Source organism: Miniopterus schreibersii (genome assembly GCF_964146895.1).
Source record: "Miniopterus schreibersii genome assembly, chromosome: 14".
In the NCBI taxonomy this organism is placed as follows: domain Eukaryota; kingdom Metazoa; phylum Chordata; class Mammalia; order Chiroptera; family Miniopteridae; genus Miniopterus; species Miniopterus schreibersii.
Genome location: NC_138114.1, coordinates 27,019,780 through 27,031,833, shown reverse-complemented (window position 1 = coordinate 27,031,833; position 12,054 = coordinate 27,019,780). Strand labels below are relative to the sequence as shown.

At 40.4% G+C, this 12,054-nt stretch overlaps 1 protein-coding gene across 5 annotated transcripts in view; it reads left to right on the top strand.

The window, feature by feature from the left end:
- BICC1 (BicC family RNA binding protein 1) overlaps positions 1-12,054 on the top strand; it is a 232,008-nt gene that overhangs the window by 209,432 nt on the left and 10,522 nt on the right. For 3 of the 5 annotated variants that reach the window (XM_081158691.1, XM_081158694.1, XM_081158692.1), the window contains exons 15-19: positions 1,884-2,049; positions 4,736-4,775; positions 5,135-5,289; positions 8,171-8,327; positions 11,446-11,606. In XM_081158691.1, coding sequence (XP_081014817.1) covers positions 1,884-2,049; positions 4,736-4,775; positions 5,135-5,289; positions 8,171-8,327; positions 11,446-11,606 — 679 coding nt within the window. The remainder of the gene's footprint in view (positions 1-1,883; positions 2,050-4,735; positions 4,776-5,134; positions 5,290-8,170; positions 8,328-11,445; positions 11,607-12,054) is intronic. The other 2 variants (XM_081158693.1, XM_081158695.1) reach the window with 1 other exon arrangement.

Here is a 12,054-nt window from a genome sequence, read left to right as displayed (position 1 = left end):
TTGTCTTGTTTCAAATAGGCAGCCCATGTTTTTTAAAAGACAGACAACGGAACACTTCTGTATTGAAAGGTTTTGCCCCCATCCATCTCTGTCTTCCCAGTTTTCTCTACTGTCTTACTAGTTTTCTTGTACAGTTGGCCTTTGAACAATGTGGGGGTTAGGGGCACTGACCCCCTGCGCAGTCAAAAATCCACGTCTAACTTTGACTTCCCCAAACCTTAATCACAGCTATCTCTCGGTATCTATGAAGGATTGATGGTTCCAAGGCCCCAGATATACCCAAATCCACAAGTGCCCAAGTCCTTCATAGTAAATGGCATAGAATGATGCATACCGCGGCTCTCTGCATCTGGAGATTCCCAACCAGGGATTGAAAATATTGTTTTCCATCAGTCGTTGGTTGAGTCTGGGGATGTGAAACCCAGGGATATGGTGGGCTGCCTGTATAATTATTGAAAACAATCTGCATATAAGTGAGCCCATGTTCAAACCCATGTTGTTCAAGGGTTAACTGTATGTCCTTACAGAGTTAGCATGTCTATAGACAAATAATAGCATATACATTTTTCTCTTTTTCTTACCACAGTCGGATTTGCATTTATAAACTCTTCAGTTGATGGGTTACTATTGTTCCTATTTTGTCCAAATTTGTTTTATCTGTGTTTTTCTTTACATGGTACTAATACTCTTACCAATTAGCATTATTTACTAAAGATTAGGGAGATGATTTTGCTTTTTGTCTATATCGAACCATTTGAAGTATATACCGATTCCTTTTATCAGATGTGGTGTGAACTTAACATTATTTCTCATCTGAATTAAGCTGCACCCTCCATAATGGTCTCCCTGCCTCCAGTCTCTCATCAGCACAGTCGGTCCTTTATTTTGTTCCAGTAATTATTTTGAAAACATGATTCTGATCTTAGCACACTCTGACTTTAAAACCACCAACAATCCACTTTGTGCGCTTCCTTTCCTTTGCTTATGCTGGACGCTCCTGGTTGCTCTTCTCCTGGACATTTGCCCTGGTGAATCTGCAGATGCCCTTTAAATTCCAGTTTAAATGTCCTCTGTGAAACCTCTGTGAACTTTTGTCAAGCAAACAAAGTTCATCGCTCCTTCTTTTGTTTCCAACAGCCCTTTTTTAAACTTCAATTTCCTTAGCTTAGGAAATGATAAAAGAACGAATGAATATATCAGCTCTTTGACTAATACTGTTTCTTATTTCTCTTGTATTTGAGCTTAACATGCAGTTGGATTTGAACTTGAGGTGCACCTATAGGGTATTATCAATTCTTGTAATTCAGTTCATTGTTCCCCATTTAAGAAGCACTTTCATGCTCTTCCCATACACCCTAAACAGGTGTTGTAGAACATTTCTTATTTATCTGCCACCTTTATCACAGATTTGTTAGCAGTATCATATACAGTTCACACACATGAACTGGGTCATGTATATGCTTTCAGATCAACTCATCCTGTTCAGACTGTGTACGCATGGTCATTGGTACCTCCTTGATGTGTACCAATTAGAAATCTTTTCTGTGTGTCTATTCCATATGTACCACTAACAATATGCTATATATACTATATATAATGTGTGTGACTATGTGTCAGGAAATAGTTTCAGCTCTGGCTCTTAGAGTCAGTATGCCTGGATTCAAATTCCAGTTCTACCATTAATTTACCAGAGGTATGACCTTGGACAAGGTACTTGTCTTCTGTAAAATGGGAATAACAGCAGAGGTGTTGTGAGGATTAAATGAGATAATGCATATTAATAGTTGACAGTGGTTAACATACAGAGTGCATGTGGCACACAGGAAATATTCAGTACAGTTGTGGACGACAGTGGAGTGTTAAATCCCAAACTCTCTTCACAGCAGCACTGACAGGCTGCTCTCAGATCCTGAGCTGAGCGCTGCGGAAAGCCCTCTGGCTGACAAGAAGGCTCCGGGGAGTGAGCGAGCCGCAGAGAGGGCCGCGGCCGCCCAGCAGAACTCCGAGAGGGCCCGCCTGGCCTCGCGGCCCTCCTACGTCAACATGCAGGTAACGGGCGAGTACGTGGTGGAGTCATTGAGCTTTAACAGTAGAGCAGAATCAGGTTTTCTGTTTTCTAGTCAAAATTAAATTTAAATATATATGCCGTAGTTAGGAATTGGTTTTGCTATGAACTTTAAAAATGAAATGCAGGATTTAGCTTAAGTGGTTAAGTTCTTTAAAATATGAAAAATGACATAAATGGTCTGTGTCACTATGTGTTATATAAATGACACTTCATCTGTTGTTTTATAAAATTTTAGATAAATATCAGAGCTGTTATTTCTAAGTATTATGGCCTCATGACATAGTCTTGGATAAATAGACCAGCCTTCTCTCTATAAAATGGAAATGATAAATTTGTTTGGTGTCATTTAGACAGTTATAAAAATAGCTAATATGAAGCTTGAGGTTTTTTTTTTTTTTTTAAGTAGATGATTATTATTGGTGATTATATTGGTTCACAGATTTTTATGACTATTTTAAACAATTTCCTCAGCAGATATTTTCTCTATATCTATTTTCAAAGTTTTGGGCCAGCTATTACTCAAAATAGGCTATTCACCATGAAATTCAGAAACATGATTTCCACATAGATGACAACGTGAAAGATAAGGACTTTGTACTTTTAGAGATTCCTGTAAACATTTGATTTCAGTATCAGGACACTGGGTGACTTACCCACTTCACAGTAACAGGCTTGTCATCCCCATGCCCCCACCTCCAAAAAAAGAGAAAAACTTAAAAAAAAAATTGTTTTTTTTAATCCTCACCTAAGGATATTTTTCCCATTGCTTTTCAGAGAGGGTGGAAGGGAGAGAGAGACATTGATTGGTTGCCTCCCACACACCCCGAGACCCGGCAGGGATGGAGCCTGTGACCGAGGTGCATGCCCTTGGCCGGAATCAAACCCGGGACCTTCAGTCCATGGGCCGACGCTCTAACCATTGAGCCAAACCTGCTAGGGCAAGAAAAACTTTTCACAAAATCCTAGAAACAAAGCTGTCGCAGATATGCAAAGAAATTCATGGAACTAAATTATACTTCTATAATTCTAGCAAAAACTACAGTTCAGTCCTGCTTATCTGTTCTTTTAATCCTTTGCATTTGAATATTTCCATGAGTTTTTAGATGAGTCTTTACAAGGCCATGGCCTTTATAAAGTGTCAATGTTTAAAAAAAGAAAAAGAAAAAAGATATTTGATATATTTTCTCTGGTGGGTTTATTTTCCGTTAATATAAATTAAAATTCTCTCAGAAGTATCAGATCTGCTCTATGATCCCTTTTTGGCTTCTGCCCATCCTGTGGTTCTTATCTTTCCCATCCGTTTTATACCTAGAATGAACCATTTTCATGTTTCTTTTAGGGTGGATAAGGAATGTTCTTGGTGATACAGTTGGGACTTAGATAGGTGTGTTTGTGCCATTAGTAGAGAGCTGTTTTGTAAAGTCACTAAGAAATCAATGACAAAAGTCACCGAGCACTGACAGGGAGAGAGATTGAAGACTTCCCTGATTCCTTCAGCTAAGAATCCTGTCTCCCGACTGTCCTTGGAGGGCCGTATCCCCAGCTCTCTTCACACTTACCTCACCTCCTGATTTATTTTGTAGTTATTTCTTTGACCCATCCCTGCTAAGACCACATGCTTTGAGGCTATAGATTTTCGATTAACTGCTATATCCCTCCACAAAATGCCTCACAGTCTCTAACCAGAAGCACTCAATAAGTATTTATTGAACAAGTGAATTTAGGATCTCCCCACATCTTGCCCTTAGACATTGATCATTAAAAGTTGATTTTAATTTCTAATGCCATTTTAGACCTAACCTTTCAAAAACATTATCGAATTGTGTTCTCTAAAAATCTTGCTCTCCCGATTTACTGCTCATGCTCTCAGAGTTAATCACACATCCTGGTGTTTCTGGGTCAGCCTGTTTACTTGTATTATCCCGACTTAATTATTATTTGTGGCACAATCACTCTCAGAAGTGTCCTGTTTCAGACTGTAAATTACCTGGGCATGCACCCCACATATGATGATATAGTCCTCCTGGGAAAAGGGTCAGGAGAGCTCTTGCCAAGTGGTTCTCAACCCTCCTGGCTGGCCTTTAAGACACTGTTAAATCAAGCTTTAGCTAGTCCCTAACCTGGGCAGCTGAGAACACTGGGTCAGCATTTGAGACAGGTGTTTTCTTCAGAATGTCCTATCTTGGTTTCTGTGTAGACCTGTGTCATGAAACTTATTCAACATGAATGGAAAGAGTGTATAGTGCCATCCCAGTCCTGTGCAATACAAGGCAACTAGATTTACTTTTATTTTATTGTCATTGTTATTGTAGCTTCAAGCCAGACATTTGCCATTTATCTCATTTCAAAAGCAAAGACCATTCCAGTTAGGCTAAATAATTTCTTTGGTTGTCTGGACATTACACCACTTCAGGCCATGCTTTGAGAGGGGATGTTGAGAAACAAATGAGGCCACTTGATAACCTGAAAGCATTTTCGTAATGCATTATTTGGAAACACATGTTTAAATTGATCAGACTTGTACTGAATTAATGGCACACTATGGTGCAAAGCTTAGCAGGCAGATTCACGGGCTGTAGTGAAAAAACCTTTATTTTCTAATCGTGGAATATTGGCATGACGTTTGGATAAACTGGCAATAAAATCTTTTCTCTGTTTTATTTTCAGGCATTTGACTATGAACAGAAGAAGCTATTAGCAACCAAAGGTATGTGATATGTTAAGGATCTAGACCTTGATTTTTCTCCCCATATACCCACAAAAGGTTTTCCCATAATCACACCGAATTGTGAAATTGGACCTTCATTAAAAAAATGTTTAGGTTCAAATTTGCACAAGTTTTGTTCAGCTTGAATGTATTTTATTGAATAGATTAGCATTACATCAAATATGAAATGTAGAATTTTAAAATTTGTATAAAATGTTTGATGAAGATATTTTAAGGCATTTTGTGTTAAGAAATATTCAGTTATGGTTTCTTTACATATATCAAAGGAACAACTCGCATCAATATTTTAAGAAATATATTCAAAATATCATGCATTTGTTTTATATTGTTTTCCAAAGCTATGTTAAAGAAACCAGTGGTGACGGAGGTCAGAACGCCTACAAATACCTGGAGTGGCCTTGGGTTTTCTAAATCCATGCCCGCTGAAACCATCAAGGAGCTGAGGAGGGCCAACCATGTGTCTTATAAGCCCACGATGACAACCACTTTTGAGGTTTGTAGAGTCGTCCCTTCCCATTCTCCCTGTCTGTAGTCCCAGCAAGAGAGCAATCATCTCTCCCCTCCCATTCTTTATTTGCTTAAGGAAAAGTCATTAATGGGGATTTGTTTTAATTTCTGTTCTTATAAACATTTTGCTATAAAATTGATGCAATCTAACATATGCTCTTTTACATATCTTCTCTCAGAGATGTTGATCAGCTGTTATGGAGATGCACATTCATAAATGTGTTTAGAGGGAGAGTGTCATAAATGCTAGAGCAAGGCTGAGATTAAGTGAAGGACAGATGTTGTAATATTCCATAAAATGTATAAAGAATCCTTTTATTCAGGGGTATCACTAGCAAGCCCACCATAGGGGGAAAGGGCAAATATTCAATAAAAACAAGTTTTCAGATATGAGTTAAAAATTCAGTGTGTTCAGTTGTGCCAGGAACACAGCAGGAAGTGTCACAAACAAGAGCTCCAAAATTTTATGTGTCCCAGATGTTGGCTGAACTGCTCAGAGTGGGACTGGGAAGCTGGCATCCGCACTACGTGGAGGAGGGATCCAGAGTTCCCTGCTCCCCAGCCAGGCTACCGATGACTCACTCAGCAAGGACTTTTCAGTTTGGGTATCAGATTTTGGCCATAAGCCCTTTGTGAGTGGGGGTGAATTAAGAGCATGCACACAGGCACACACAACACTGGGGAGGCTGGGGACACTGAGCAAACCCAAACATGGATGAAAATGACCGATCCAAGAATCACAATGTTCAACCAGAACACTGCAGACTGAAAAACAAATACTGGTGAAGGGTTTCACAATTGTTAGTCTAATCACTGGCATTTGTAGGTTGACCTCCTTTTCTCTACCTGTTTTCTTTGTAATAAATTAGACTGTTGATGAAGTTGGTAAATGTGCATTTTTTTCCTTTGCCTCTTTAAGTGAAAAAGAAAATATTGTTGAAATACAAAAGGCTCAGTCTCCTGTGAGTTTCATTGGGACCTACAGTAGCAACCTGGCAGGCCGTATTTAAAGACTGAAGTTACTGTCAGCAGCTAGAGTGGAGGAACCGCTATGAAAAGTTTTGAGCCTCTAGGAGGTACACTCCTCTCTCTGCCATTGTAGCTTAGAGAAGCTAAACATCTCCTTTTGTTGGCAGAGACCTTAAAACTGCTGTGCTAATTCTTTCAGCTGATGCACCTACAGTCACGTCCATTTTACTCATCTTTGCCTTTGATAGAGTGGAGTGTTAAGTGGTTGACTGTGTTTTTTTACTTTCAGAGATGAACTATTTTACTGTAGAAATGCTAATTCAGTTCTGTTCTCAAAGACCAGCAGTGTGACAGTTTGAAATGATGGTCATTCTAGTAATATAGTCAAGCTCAGTGCTGTGGGGTTTGACCAGCACCACTGATAGACCGTCAGCTTTGATGAGTGACTCCTCTCCTCTGAGCCTGTTCTCTCACTTGAGTTGTTTTGAGAGTGACATGGGAGAGGGCATCCAGGGCGTAGCACGGTGTACGGTAAGTTCTGAGTAATGTTTAGCAGTTCCTGTTATTTCCACTGGAGAACTTTACCCTGAAGAAAACCAAGAGCTTGGAATGTTCATTAAGGAAGCTACTGGTGACAGTTGTGGAAATGGAGAGAAGTAGGTAGTTTGGGGGTATGTTTAGAGATGACATCAGTAGAACTTGCCGATGGATTGGTTGTGGTGAAGGTAGGAGGCCTGAGGGTGACTTGAGCAACTGAGTGAATGGGAGAGTCACTTACTGTGATGTAGAAATTCTAAGAGAGGAGTAGGTGTGGGTGTAGCTGGTGGGGACAGGTATACAGTTCGATTTTGAGCACTCTAAACTTAAAATGTCTGTGAGACAGTAACATGGAGGTGTCAGATTGGCAACTCCGTGATACTAAATTTGAACAGGAAAGTCAAATCCGGAGGTAAAACTTGGGAGCCATGGATGTTGTTAAGCCTTGAAAGAGGTTGAGATTACTGAATTAGAGGGTGGAGAAAGAAGAGAAGGCAGGCTAGGATCAAGCCCAGGGTAATAAGACATTTGTAGTGGAAAAGGGGAGGAAGAACCTCCAAAGCTACAGTGAGGCAGGTGGAAAACCTGGGGACTGTGGTGTCCTGATGCCCTGAAGAGGGGAGCGTGAAAGGAGGGCGTGGCCGGCTGTGGTGACGGTGCCATGAGACTGAGTTCAGTGAGATTATGGAAGCAAACAGTCAAGGATTCTCTTGGAATTCCCCAGCGAACATAAAACTCTGAAAACCAGAGAATCTTGACTTTAATCTCTAGATGTAGTGCAAAGTAAGGTGTCTGTAACATGGTGATTACATAAATAAGGAATGAGTACATGCAAATTCAGTGCACACTGTGAGATCTTATGATTTTGATTTGGGGAAATGAAATTAGGTAAGATTTTCCAGGTATTTGTAATTTGCTGGAGAGATCCTATGTAGATGAGGCCAGCACCGGAGAAATACCAGATCGCTCTCCCCTCTCCGACTTGATTAGCCTGGGACCTGACTCTTGTCCAGACATTGGGTCCACCCATTCCTGGTCCTTCTTGTGTGATACATGGCAGAGAATCTTATAGATTCTTACAGGAGTTAAGTCTTTATACCGAGGACTCTCAGAACTCTGCTGGGCACCCTCCTGATGAAGGACAGTTCTTCACTGTGTGTATTACCAAGTCCTTGGTGGCTGGAAGACAAAGGATACAGACAGGCCCCACAGCCTCTTCCCGAGAATCAGCATTCATGGGCGACTGCAGTGGTTAGCAATTGAAGTAGACGGCGGTGATTCTAATGGGGATTCTTCTCCCCACCCGCCCCAGGAAACCCACCTTATTAAACGTGTCCTTATCTGGCTTTGATTGCTTACAGGGCTCATCGATGTCCCTCTCGAGGTCCAACAGTCGTGAGCACTTGGGAAGTGGAAGCGAATCTGATAACTGGAGAGAACGAAATGGAATCGGACCCGCGAGCCATAGTGAATTTGCAGCATCCATTGGCAGCCCCAAGCGTAAACAAAACAAATCAAGTGAGCTTTGACTTTCAATCATACTTTGAAATTTGTTTATTTGGTTGAGGGTGATGTTCAAGTATGAATTCTGGACTCCATGTCTTCAGGTGTTAGTTGTAACTCACTTGCCACCTCCTCCGTGAAGCCCTCCTTATTTTTCCTGGTGAAGCAGACCAGGTGGTTTTTGGCTTTCACCACATTTTGTATATTCTTTTACTCTAGCACTTGCCATGCTGAAGTGTAAATTACATGTTTACGTAACTGTCTCTTCCTATAGAATCTGAGCTCCATAGCCAGGGACCATATTTATTCATTCAGCGCACACTTAAATGCACACATGCCAGGCATTCTGTCGGGCTGTGCTTTGTTATTTCTTCCCAGATATCTAACAGTGTGTGACACCTAATAGGTATTCAGTAAATGCTTATTGTATGAATGCATCATGCACACACATACATTCAGAAAATGCTTTTTCCCATCAGACAAAGACAGGGACATGAAGATGTTGAGCAGAATGTGATCAAATTAGCATCTTGGACATGAGAAGAAAGTCTGCTCAGTGGGTAGCTACTTAAGGTGAAAAGCAGCATTTGATATTTTAAATCAACAAGATGTAGATGAATGGACATAAATTTAATTTATTTTTAAAGCATAAGGGTTCTGGCTTTGAACAGATTTGGTTAACTCAGCATGAGTCCACTGGTTTTGTAACAGCACCCACTTTTCTGGACTGTATAAAAAGGTAAACAGACAAGGATTGAAAATAGTAATCACAATAAATGCCCTTTTCCAGGGTTTTGGACAAGTTTGGAGTCCTGAAACACATAGCTTGGAGTATTTGAAGACTCCTTAAAGAAAGGCATTCTAAAAGAGCATCTTAGACACTCAAGGGAGTCAGTTGGTCATGCTGTCAGGAGTCTCAGATTTGAAAAGACCATTGTGGTGTCAGCCCAGTCTAAGTAAGAGAGCCCAGTCAACTCGTTCATTCCCGAGCGTACTGTCTGCAGTAGCTGGGACACTTCCCATCTGTTGGAGCTGGATCCTCCACTGTTGACAGGAGATGGAGATGGAGCTGAGGTGGGCTGGTACCCAGAGCAGGTCTAGGGCTGGGAGCGATCTCTGTTCCGTAGCCCAGTATAAATTAGTTCTGTGCCTCTCCTTTTCTGTCTGTATCTCCTTCCCCTTCACTGAATGCTGGGTAATTAAAATCGACTGTAAACTAGCTGCACTGAAGTTTAGGATTAGGGACAAAATGTCCCTACATTTTCATCAATGAAAAGGAACCATTGAAGAAGCACTGTTGTTTTTCTTTTGTCAGATGCTTTAAGAGACTAGGGAGTTTAAGAGAGAATACAAAATCTCTAAGTAATTAAGATATGTAAAGAAAGTTATGTACATTAATAAATATTACTAAGAATACTTTATTTTAGCACATCTGTTTTTTTCTAATTTTATTAATGTATTTGCTTAACCCAAATATGCAAATATTCTTTAACCATGTAATCTATATAAAGACATTTTTTGCAATATTTTACATTCTTTTTTGTACTAAGTCTTTAAAATCTCATGTGTATTTCACACTTATAAAACATTTTAATTGCCAATAGTCACATATGGGCAATGGCTACCATACTGAACAGCACAGTTTTGAATAATTTTTTTGACACCCTTGTCAGTGATTTTCCCCAGGCATCCCTATTTATACCAGTTGCAGTGTTAACTCTCAATAACTCCCACTTATATTTACTTTTTTGATAGTAAATCATTTGGACAATAAATTACATGGTCAGCCTGCCATGTTGTGGAGTCCATTCGCCACTCCAGTGTGCCCATCATATTCTGCTTTGCATCACCCTTGAGCCAGTACCTCACTGGTCACTCCGTCTCAGTCTTTTTTTTGATGACACTGGGGCCTTACCTTCAAATGGTGGAGTGGTCCAGGGCTGAAGGCCTTTAGGGCTTGGTCCTGGATCCTTTCTTGTACATGTTCTCACTACAAGAGATAAAAAAATATCTTTTTAAGAGAAAGAGAACCCTTATCAAGAAGATTCCTTCCACTTGAGATATATAAAGGACTTTTCATCTCCCAATTGAGGACAACTGAAGAAAGTACTTAGTTGCACCCAAAACAGTGCAGAACAAGATTCTTAGACTTGGTGAATGCACTGATCCCAGAGGAGCTTAGATGGATCTGACTGGCTAGGCGAGTGGCCTCCTTCCTCTCCCTGGGAATCCCTTGTGAAGCTCATCTTTGGTGTAAGAGGATTGAATTCCCACATGGACAAGAGCCAGTTGTTGGTACGGGATGTAGGAATGGCTGCACAGCTCTGCTAGCATATCCAAAACAGATCTTGAAGAGTGTTTAAATATTTGGTCAAGTACTTGGCATAGCTCACCAGTCCATCGCTCAGCTGTGCATGTCACTGGGCCTGAGAACCACAGAGTGGAGAAATCTTTACCTATTAAATCAGCCACAGAGCCAAGGCAAAGCTCAGCATTGCTGTCTTAGAATTTTTCTCAAAAGGCAGATTTGTTTCCATCATAAATTAAATCCGAGAAATCCAGCATCATTCTTATCTCACTTCATGATGCTCTTGATTTTGGAAGCACTCTATTTTATGAGCTTATGGCCCAATTATATTTTTGTAGAGGAGATTTATGTGGTGCAACATCTTAGAATTCCTTTGACTGCAGGTGAGCGCAGAAGTGGAGACAGAGCCATCCTGCCATCCAAAAGGAGCCTGGACTTCCATTAACTTTCCATACCTTAATTGTGTCCTAAGGATCCTCCTCTCCCAATTGCTCATTTAATTCACATGCAGTCAATTATAAAGAGCCAGTGTTTCTGAAAGCTCCGTGAGAAAATTAATGATTATTAACTGCAGAGGCATTGTTGCTGAATTGCTGCCTCCCAAGTGTAACCTTTTAAATGGCAAGAGCCTCTCTGAAAGCAATAACCAGCATTTCGTTAATGAAAAGCCAGTGTTGCACTCCGTAAAGGATTGCTCTGTTGCTGCAGCGACTGTTCTATTCATCCTGACAATGAAGTTGAAATATCTGAGGGACTAAAACTTTTAATTAAACCTTGTTCTCTCTGGGCATTTGCACTTCAAGCCTGTCTCTGTTTGCCCTTCAGCGGAACACTATCTCAGCAGTAGCAATTACATGGACTGCATTTCCTCGCTGACAGGAAGCAACGGCTGTAACCTAAACAGCTCTTTCAAAGGCTCTGACCTCCCCGAGCTCTTCAGCAAACTGGGTCTGGGCAAATACACAGACGTCTTCCAGCAACAAGAGGTCAGTCATTATTTATTCACTTTTTCCCTGAATCTTTGTTTGGGTTCTGTGTATGGCGACTTCTGGATTGAAATCACTCACTGACCTATGACTGCTTTCGCTGAGCATTTATTCAAGGCTCATAGCTTGTTTTGGCTGCTAAGAAAAACATGATCTCATTTCCTGTTTATTTAGTGCAACTAATAAACATGGGATAGTAGAAACACAGAAAATGGTGTTCACAAAAACACCTTCACCAGTTTTAGCTAAACAGTGTATTGGTTCATAAGGTCAAAAGGTCAGCTACAGGTCTGTATTGAATACGATTCCATGCTTTAATGTGTTATCTTTATTTGTGGCACTTACATAATGGTATCTTAAATAAATGTGTGGTTGTTTCAGACCCATCCTAGTCATGTTACTGAAGTGTTTTCTCACAGAATATAACGTATTCTTTATATATGTTAAT